The sequence below is a fragment of the Fukomys damarensis genome, unplaced genomic scaffold (genome assembly GCF_012274545.1).
Source record: "Fukomys damarensis isolate Sample0158 unplaced genomic scaffold, DMR_v1.0_HiC HiC_scaffold_22, whole genome shotgun sequence".
Classification (NCBI taxonomy): Eukaryota; Metazoa; Chordata; class Mammalia; order Rodentia; family Bathyergidae; genus Fukomys; species Fukomys damarensis.
The window spans coordinates 14397206-14407579 of NW_022900934.1; the positions used below are offsets into that span (position 1 = coordinate 14397206).

At 46.9% G+C, this 10374-nt stretch overlaps 1 protein-coding gene and 1 long non-coding RNA gene across 3 annotated transcripts; one reads left to right on the top strand and one right to left on the bottom strand.

Annotated features, from left to right (window-relative positions):
- Positions 1-3246: 3246 nt before the first annotated feature.
- LOC104858552 (WAP four-disulfide core domain protein 10A) lies at positions 3247-4870 on the bottom strand. Its single transcript, XM_010618811.2, has 2 exons — positions 4441-4870; positions 3247-3550 (listed from the first exon to the last, which is right to left on the bottom strand). The coding sequence occupies exons 1-2, from the start codon at positions 4604-4606 to the stop codon at positions 3255-3257; spliced, it is 462 nt and encodes a 153-aa protein (XP_010617113.1). The 5' UTR covers positions 4607-4870; the 3' UTR covers positions 3247-3254.
- Positions 3493-4511, top strand: LOC104858551. 2 transcript variants are annotated; one of them, XR_779165.1, is made up of 3 exons: positions 3493-3571; positions 4181-4256; positions 4458-4511. It is a non-coding gene; the product is annotated as an uncharacterized LOC104858551 (long non-coding RNA). The 2 variants fall into 2 exon arrangements; XR_779164.1 differs by having other exon boundaries at positions 4181-4289; positions 4458-4494.
- Positions 4871-10374: the final 5504 nt, after the last annotated feature.

Here is a 10374-nt window from a genome sequence, read left to right on the forward strand (position 1 = left end):
ATACAGTGCTAGAATGCATAACTGAACTATAGCACTGTACTAGGCAGTTTAATCAGCAAGAAACTCAGTACTGTATAAATAAGCAAAATTGTCCAAAAGAGACATTGAGGATCTATAAACAAAATGCACGGAACTGTACACCAAACAAAGATGGCTCAGAAGTCCACATGGTGGGTGTGAAGTCTGAAGAGCACATCTTAATAGGAAGTTGAAACGGTCGTTAAGCAGGTGGGTCGTTAAACGAGGCATCTCTATATTGGCATTAGTATGGCGTCACCTATGAGGAGTGAGTGGAGCCAAAGTAGAAAAACGTGGAAGAATTTGGCTGATATGACGGTGTAAGAGTGAGGAAGATCCTTCTGTATTTCTTGTGTCTGATTCACACAGAGAAGGAGCATCTCTGGAGCATAAGAATAGAACAAGTAATGCAACAACAGTGACAACCATAGGCTATATTTTGTCTCAACCTCCCCGGCATGATCTGTGATCTTTCAGGCCACCACTTGACATTTTAGAAATCCCAGAACTTAGCAGATTTCAATTTGCCTCCTCTTCTGACTCCATGAGATTCAAGATCTTCCTGGGGTCCTCACTCCCGTGTTATACCTAGTACGGTACTGGGATACACAGATGACTGCACAGAAGACAGCATAGTCACGACCAGCTGGGAACTCCTTCCAGCAACCATATTGTGAATACCACCTCTAGGTTGCCTGGGCCATAATGAGATGTCCAGGGTGCTTCCCAGCTCGCAAGTCTGGGCACCAGATACTTTTTTTTTTTTCTACCAGGGATTGAACTTGGGTCTTTGTGCTTGTGAGACAGGCGGCAACACCACTGAGCTAAATTCCCCGGCCCTGGGTACCAGATAACTTACAAGGGAATGCAGCAATTCGCCCAGTATAATTCATGAGAGATGGCACATGACCAGTGAGAGGGATTAGGTGAACCTGGGGCCCATGGTGTGTCTACATGGTAAAGAGCTGTGGACGTGGATATAGAAAGTCATTCTCTCAGTGGGCCCTTGCAAGTATCTCCAATTTGCATGATGTCTGTAACAGCAATATTAGGGTCACAGTCTGGAAAGATGCCGGGTAAGTGAGCCTATCTGGGGAAACAACAAATACGATGCCTTAGAGACTATACCTTACTGTCCACCCAGCTTCAATGATGTCCACTGATGATTGATCATGGTCTCTTTCCTAAGACCCCTTTGGCCAAAGGTGGCCACGGCAGAGATGAAGATGAACCTCAAATAGCTAGAGTCCTGTGAGACTTGTGCAGTGAGTCAGAGGCTCTGGTCTGATGGAAGACATTTTCCAATCTGCTGTCTCTTTCACTGAATCAATTAGCCAAACGCACTGAGCTGGAACACAGCAAGACACATTTTCTCATGGGTATGGCATAAGTGCCTGAATTCACTTCACAGTTGATGCCATATCCCAATTGGCCAATGCTCCGGTTTAGATGAGTGTCCCCCAATATCCATGTGCCAAAGGAGTGGTCCTCAAGATGGTTCTATTGTAACGTTCTGTGGACTCCTAGGGATGAGGCCTAGTGAAAGGTCCTTTCCAACACAGGGGAAACCCCTTGAGGGGAATTGTGGAAATGGCCCATCCTCTTGCCCACTTTGTGGGTCATGATATGTAATCAGTTGCTCTGACACATGATGTGTCACGTGGGGCAGGGGCTCAAAACCCACGTGCTTACTCATCTTGGCCTTGAACCTCTAAGACAGTGATGATGAACCTTTTAGAGCTTTCGGTAATACAAAACGTCCACTGTGGCATGCGTGCCATTGGTTCATCACTACTGCTCTGAGCTATGAGCTAAATAATATATATTTTCTAATAGTTAATTGCCTTGGTGTTATGGTTTAGATCTGAAATGTTCCCCCAAAGTCTCATGAGTTTGGAAGGTTATTGGATCACGGGTGCTACATCATCAGGGGATTCATCAACTGATGAGTTCGATAGCTTAATATGCCGTTAGGAGGTGGGGCCTCCAAGAGCTGGGTCACTGGGCGCGTTCCCTGGAAGGGTGTGTTCTTGTCCCCAGCTCCCCCTTCCTCTCTCTGCTTCCCGCTGACGTGGAGGGAGTGGTTGTCCCCCTCCACGCCCCTCCACCGTGCCCTTTCTCCCTTGGAACCCACCAACCTTGGAAGGAAAGCACGGGAAACTGTGAGCCAAACAATCCTCTCTTTGAAATTCCATGTGTTGGGTGTCTTTTTACAGTAATTGGAAAACTGACTACTACACTGGGGCTCATGGAGTCGTGATGTGAAGCTCACTGATGCACGAACATGCGATCCAGCCCTGGATGCACCCCAGGACCTTGTCAGAGGAGTCGTGGTTCCATGAGTAGGAGAGAATCTGTACCCTACTGGTGGGTTTCCGTGGACTAATAACAGAATATGGGCAGGGTCCACAGCCGCCATGTGCCTATTCATCCTGAACTGTATCCGCATGAAGTCCTTGTCTTTCCCTCCTCCGTGCTCCTCCCCCTGCATCAAAAGAGAGGAAAATGAGACCGCAGGGAAGAGTACTGGGGAACGTAGGGAACACTCCTTTAATAGACGGCGCTGGAGTCTGCGACCCCAATCACCAACACAGGCCCCAGCGCGGGAGTGGCGACATTTGCGGGTGATGGTTAGGGTGAGGTTTGTGGTTTGTGTGGGCAAGCTCAAGTGTGTCTTCGTTACTCAGGTAATGAAGAGAAGGGAGCAAAAGGGAAATCAGAGGAAATATCATCCTCTAGTTCATCACCCTCTCATTCTCTTTGAACTAGAGCGTGGTATCACTGAAGTTCCCTGGGTTTCTTACCCCCACTGCGAAGAAACACTAATGTGAACCTCAGAAGGAGACTGGGAAGAACAGGGCAAGGGTGAGCAGGGCTCAAGAAGAAACAGCAGTCCTTGGGCGGCTTCTGTTCCATCTCGAGGTTCTGCCTCCTCCTATCTCCTGCTTAGCCCGGTCTTTCTGGCTCCAGGCTGAGAAATGTGCCGCTCAGCACTGGCAGATGTTACCCATGAGCAGATTTCACCCGGGAGAACTGGTTTAGTGAGTGGAGCCACTGTAGCTGAGCCTCCCAGGGCTGGGGGGCTGTGGGGACCAGGAAAGAAGTAGAGAAACAAGACCAGGGAGAGAGTGGAGATGCAGGGAGGGGCAGGCGCATGAGGGGCTATGCGGGTTCCTCAGTGGTCGTGGCGGTGGGAATAAAAGAGACAAGACTTTGGGCTTTGATCCGGGTTTTTTTTACAGGGTTGTGGGGAACAAACAATGGGGAGGGCTGCGTTCTTGTTGACATCCTAGGATCCTTGATGTGAGATCCTTGTGCTTCTGGTGTGCACTTAGCCTGTGAGTGGGGGGTTGAGGTGAGCAGGAAGCACGACCCACCCCCACTCCCGGGAGGCTCATGCAAATGTTCCCGCAGAAGGTGGAACAGCACACGTTGTTGGCTTGGCAGTCGCGGTGATCTTCACACTGGCGGTTGCACTGATGGAATTCGGGTGGCTTCTCACAGCGCTTGATTTCGGGGACTACTTGTGTTTCTGAAAAGGAGCAGGAGCAGGGTGAGTGGTAGTAGCTACTTAGAAAGCAGCCTTCCAAAGTTTGAAACTCCTCCCAGAGCCCAAGACCCACTTACACTTCCAGACTTTTCTGGGAACTTCCTTTGTGGTCCTCACTAAATCCTACGTTCCCCCTCTTACCTGCTCACGTCCCCTATGGACCTCAATGCCTGAGCTTCCTGGACCCTCTGTCCCTGGGAAGCATGGTCTTGCCAGAGACGAGAATGGACCTGAAATTCCTAGAGCCCCGTGAGGTCTCCCTAATCGCATCTGCACTGACTTGGAGAGCTCAAAGACGCCCGAGACATTTCCCCAACCCTCCTCACTCAAGAATTTCCAGGATCCAGAGAGAAAGAGAACCTTGCTTCTTGCTCGTTTTTCCTCTCTTCACCATCACTGTGTCCTGAATCCCAGACCCTTCCATAGTTTCCCTTCTCCCAGCAATCCCCTGCTGCCTCACGTGGTCCCCCTGTCTTGGCTTTGTACACCCACAGTGTCCTTTCTTTTACACCTGTGCCCACTTCATCACCTACGGCCATCCCGTAAACGTCTCTGGACATTTACACATCACAGTGTGCTTGAGTCCGAGAATAACTGTCTGATTTCCATTAGATTCTCAGCCTTAGTGCACCTTTCACCACAGCACGACCCATTTCTTTCTGGATTATTGGAATGGAAGGAAAAAAGTGTGAGTCCTTCTCTGCCTCACTGACCTCCACAGGTAACGGAAGGTCGTGGGCTGGTACAACCCAGAGTCTACCAAGCTGTGGGCAGAGATGCGTGGGTAGAAAAGTACCCCGTCCCGTGTTCTCTCAGAGTGGGCACAGTCTCTCCTTCCCCCAGCCCGCACAGCAGCCCAGTCAGTCACCTACTCTGCGTCCTCTTCCAGTCACGTTCACGGTGGCCTCCCCGGGTCTGCACGAACAGCAGCTGCACACAGAGGAGCAGGGTGGACGCCAGGGCCTGGGGCGTCATAACTCTGACCAGAGCCACAAGCCGAAGTCTGGACAGGATGTCACAGACTTCCCACAGCGCCATGTGAGGAGGGAAGGCAAGAAAAGAAGTTCTCCTCCGCTCCTTGCTGCCTCTGCTGGCCAGACAGGGAGGCACAAGACTTTCCTCCCCTTGCCTGCCCCTGCCCTGCCCTTGGGAGGGAAGGGGCTCTGTGGGAATGAGACCCCCTCACACGACCAACCCTCTCCGTGCTAACAGAATGTCTCGTATGAAACACACAACTTATTTCTGTTCATAGCTACAAAATATTTTACAGAAGAAAGAAAAATATAACTTAAAAGATTATAATTTCACTACTTAAAGGTAACCCACGTTGAATTGTAGTTTCCCCATGTATTTCGTGGGAGCAATTCTTTGTTTTCTCAGATTTTTTATTGAACACCTGTGTTACTTGCTTCCACTCTCATTGAGTTGTGTAGCTATTTCATAAACTATGGTTTTCCACCATTGTGCAGCTACTGATTCATTATATTCTACAAAATCTTTTCTCACATATTATATTAAGACAGCCTTGATTTTTATAGGCTAAAGTCAGCGAGACAGACTTGGAGCATCTCTAATTCAAAAATCTGGAGTCCAAACTCTGAAACTTTTTGAGTGATGATATCATTCCACAAGGGCAAAATTTGCCACTTGATCTCGAGTGTGATCAGTTATGATCAATATGTAACTAGTAAGTGCCTAATAATATCGTGCAAGGTTACTTTGAGGATATTTGTAAAGCGTGTGTATGAGCCATAAATAGGTGTTGTGTTTACACTTTTATTCCTTCCCCAATACATACCACACAAACACACAAATACACACACAGACATGCACAGAACAGAGAGAGAGAGGCTGAGAGAGAGAGAGAGTAATTTGACTTTGAAACAAACTGTTCTTTTCTGTTGAGAGAGGCCGTCCTAATTTTTTGGAACCCTGGAGAACACTAGAGAATGAATGTGATGATACTTAGCAGGAATCTGCTCACATTTTCTGTGGAGAACCTAGTAGCATGTTTTATTCTCAGTTACATGTGCTATTTTTTTGTGGGTCGGCATCCAGAGATGAAACTCAGGTCCTTGTGCTTGCAAGGCAGCTGCCCTACCACTGAGCTAAGTCCCAGCCCTACATGTGCTTTTGGAATCCTACCTTCCATATCCACCAGCTCCATAAGGCTGAGAAAATCTAATGACCTATGCAACTCATTCAAACCTCTGTCTGAGCAATTTGACAGAACAGACTTTCTCGTGTTGCACTTCAGCTGTGAAGATGAGGTACATAATATATGCTAGGACCATGAGGGCACATCTTAGCACTCGGCATAATCCATTGGTTTTCGCCTGTATATAACTTCCCAGCCACGCACAGCAGCCCCATGCATCAGAAAATGTATGCCTCTTAGCTCCCTTTGGATGTGGTTTAAGACAAAGCCACGTGAAAAGGGATGATGGTAGAAAACCCTTTATGTCTGGGAGGCGGGAGGCGGCACACTTTTCTAAACTGCTCCACAGGCTGAAGTGGCGGAGGAGCCAGGACTAGAAATCAGAGTTCAAAACACAGCAGCCCAGACACTGGCCACGAGCGGGCTTTACTCTCTTGGAGACTGCAAAACTGGGGAAGTTGTTTCGGTTTTGTGTGATGAGGAAGTGAGTTTTGTATCTTGAGGCAGTGAGTTTTGTGTCAGGGGCCTGTTCTGAGCCCAGTGTGATTATGGGTCAATTACTCTAGCCCATCTTTCAGTTTAAATTTCTTTAGCCTATCAGGAGGCTCTACCCCTATCGCGTTCACGATCTTCTAGCTCCTCCCTCTCAGCTCCTTCTCCTCCTTCTCTTCCTTGGCATTTCCTTTATCCCAAGCTTTCTGGGAGATCTCTACAAGCTGTGTCCTCTGTCCAAAGTTTCTGGGTAAGATAGTTTTATTGTGACACATGACCTTCACGCTTTAACTTGAGCTCAAGTGTACGAGCTTCCCTAGCCATAAAGTATTTCTAGGCGATGCTGACGTTTCCGTGATTAACCACCTTCTCTTTAGAGGTCAGACCTCTTTCAAAATACTCGTGGAGGAAGCAGTCACTGAGTCGTGTGGGAACTCAGGGACAGGGTCTATGAGCACAGACACCTACAGCAAAACCTGCAGTTAGTAGAAACAAATGGGAAATAAATGTGTATATTATATCTGTGCATACACATATATGGGGGAGGGACTACTGAGACCTTCGGAGGGCATGAGAAGAGGGGCTAATTGGTGCACACAGCTAATATCAGAGAATGTGGGTGGGGAGGGATCTATCATGCTATAGTTTGGGTCTGAAATGGCCCCAAGGGTCCCTGTGTTAAATAAAGACTTGGTCTCGTGGTGCTACTGGGAAGTGGTGAAACTTTGGCAAGTGGGATCAAGTCAGAGATGTTTAGCTTATTGAGGGCAAGCTCTCAAAGAGGGTAGCAAGGCCCACTTCCTTCCTCTTTCTCTTTCTTCCATGTTGGTCCTGAGGTGAGTGGTTTTTTATTTGTTTATTTTTCTGCAAAATTGGGGGTTGATCCATGGGCCTCACGCACGCTAGGCAAGCCTTCTACCACTGAGCTATATTTCCAACCCTTTCAAAAAATTTTTTTGAGACAGACTTTCATTAAATTACCCAGGGGGGCCTAGAACTTGTGAGTAGCTGGGATTACAGGCACATACCCCTGCAGCTGGACAAGGTGAGCACTTTTGCTCTACTATACACGCCTGCCATGATGTCCAAAGCAACAGGGCCAACTGGTCATGGACTAAGACCTCCAAACCTGTGAGATAAAAGAAACCTTTTCATTTCAGAAGTTGCTATTTTACGTATTGGTATAGTGACAGCTGATTAAAACCACGGGAATCCGTTAACCAAGGGCTCAGGGAAGTTTGGCTGCTCACAACCTGGCAGAGAAGAGAAGAGGGAAATGGCTTTATGCATGGAAGGCTGCTTGCGTGGGTGTCTTCACTTTACAGCAATCTACTCTTATGGAAATTAATTCGCTCCAGGAGACCAGCATGGACCCCTTCTTAGGGCAGCCCCCTGTAGGACCTAAGCAATTCCTACTATGCCTCACCTGTTAACATTGCCACACTGGGGAGCAAACCTCTAGCACAGTACCCCCTGGGGGACAGACGACATCCAAACACAGCAGGCACCATTTTCATTCCTAGGAATGTTTCCTTGAGTTGACTCCTACAACTTTGTATCCAGGTCTCCACACTCTGCCCGTTGTCTTTGTACAGATGCATCTCCCTTACCCGAGCCCCTTAGTCCTGGCGTATACTTCCTGCGTCTTGGCGCGTCCTTCCTGACCCCTGGTGTATACTTCCTGCTTCCTCTTGTCAATGTACCTGACGCGCCACTGGAAGGTTTGTTCACATGTGAACATCTCCTGTCATTGTACCTGAATGTTCCTGTAGACAGTGTTTAGAGAGGGAAGTTACCCGTTTGAAAGTTTCTCACTCTTGCCCCTTGGACTCTTTTCTAGTGATGCAGGGTTGCTTGCCTGTGTGTCCAATCTGTCTCTGACATTTGGTGGACAAATCTCACCACCCCGCAACCGACAAGCCATGCCGATATCTTGGTGTTAGATTTGTTCTCTTCACCCTCTTCATTTACTAGATGGTCCTCTAGCTTTTCTAAAATCCTTCCTGACCACACTCTCTTGTCTGTGCAAAAGCTGGGGCCATTTGGTGGGGGGAGACAGTGTTAACCATGTATTGCAGAGGATCATCAGTACCGAGGAGGATGTGATGGTAAAGATAGATCTGCAGACTTTCTTCTCAGCTCTACCTGTAGGTGAGCTAGGATGCATCAAATGAAGACCCTGGGGCCATGTGACTGTGATATTTGGGGTTAGCCAGAAGTGCAGCCCAGGTACACATAGTTCTTCCCAGCTTATCAAGAGATACTTTCTGTATCGAAGAAAATCTAGTGTTTCTGCATGGGTGAACCAAAGGAAAGAGCGTGTCACAGAGCCAACACGTTACTTTGGGGCAGACTTTAAAGAGCTGCGTTAACCACAATCGTCACTAAACTTAAGGACTTTGATGTTTTATTACTGTTTTCCCCTTTCGGTCCTCCCAGTCATAGGGGGCCAAACAGAAGAGCCGTAAGGCAGTTAACGCAGACACCTCCCGAGGTAGGTGGGATAAGCTTTTATTTGTGACCTGCTTGGATGAGCTCTTTGCTGAGATGGTGTCAACTGCTCCTATGAGATGGGGATTATCTTTCATATGTTGAAATAAGACAACTGAGAGGTGCTGTGACCTGTCTGAGGTCCCAAGGGTTAAAAGAACATAGATGAAATCTAGGTATCAATATTTTTGTCCTTATATCTAGATTCTCTCTCTCTGTCTCTCTCTCTGTCTCTCTCTCTCTCCTCTGTCTCTCCTTTAAACACTATCTAGATCACCCAGCATCTAGAATTTTGGGGAGAGAAGTAGTTCTGTGTTTATCTGATGCCTTTAGGAACTATTTAATGTTACCTTATTAGCACATGTGTGTGACATATAATGTTCACATCCTTGTGGGAACTTGATAAAAAGTACATAACATATCTTAATTCCTTTTCAGCCCTTTCCTTTCTCTCCCTCTCCCCTCTCCCTATCCGTTCATCCCCTCACTTTTTGGGTACATATTTGTAGTACATAATGTTTACATTCCTTGGGTTGTGTTGGTACACGTACTGAACACATCCTAATTCCTTTTTCCACCCCTTATTCTTTCCCTCCCTTCCTTCTCCCTCCAGGTCTTGACCTCTTTTCCATCTGACAATGATCCATCTCCCTACTTCCTATGATCTCTCTTTTACTTGGCTCTTTAGTTTTACTCTGAGTTTGTCATATAGGGGAAGAAATGTGATATTGAAGCTTGTATATCTGATTTATTTCATACAACATTGTGATCTCAAGATGAATCCATTTTCCTACATAGGACTCACATTATCTCTCTCAAGGCAGAGCAGTGCTCCATGGCTCCATGGTAGGTAAACACCACATTTCTTCATCCATTCATCTGCCGATGGACATACAGGTCACTTCCAGTATTTTGCAATTATAAATGTTGCTCCTACAAACATGGTTATGGATTCATTTCTGTAATATTGCATGATATCTTTAACTCTTTTGGGAGGAGTCCTAGCAGAGGAATAGCTGGGTCAAATGGAATTTCTAGCTTTAGTTTGTTGAGGCATCTCCATCCCGATTTTCACAGTGATTATTGTACATTGAGTTGTCCTAAAATTAATCTCGAATGACCAAAAGAATCTGCCCAAAACTCCTTGAGGAGCACCTGGCATAACATGAGAAGTGCCCTTCTCCAGATGCTTCATTTCTCTGGAATAATTTAGTATAACCGAAGTGTACAGAAAAGGAATGGTCTATCCCTGAGATCCTGAACACCTTGAAGGAGCAAAAGTGCTAGACTAAGAATGGGGCCTTTGAAATCAGTGGATTTCCAGGCTCTGAAAAACTTGATTCTAAAGTGATATCATTGCTTACAAAGAAAAAGCCTCATAGAATCAATAGCTTGGGGTTTATTGTGTTACTGTGTGTGCTCCTCTTCCTTAAAGCAAAAACACATGCCAGGAATCACACTGCAATCCATGGCCACCTTCATCCAGGTTCCTCATTGCCATACTCACTTGTAAGTGGATAACAGTGTACAGTGCACACACGTTTTCACCTTCTGGTGCCTTCACATGATCAGAACACTTTGAGCAGCCTGGTGGTGCATACCTATAATCCCATCAGTTTGGGAGGCTGAGGAATGAGGATCACAAGTTCCAGCCCAGTGTGGGAGG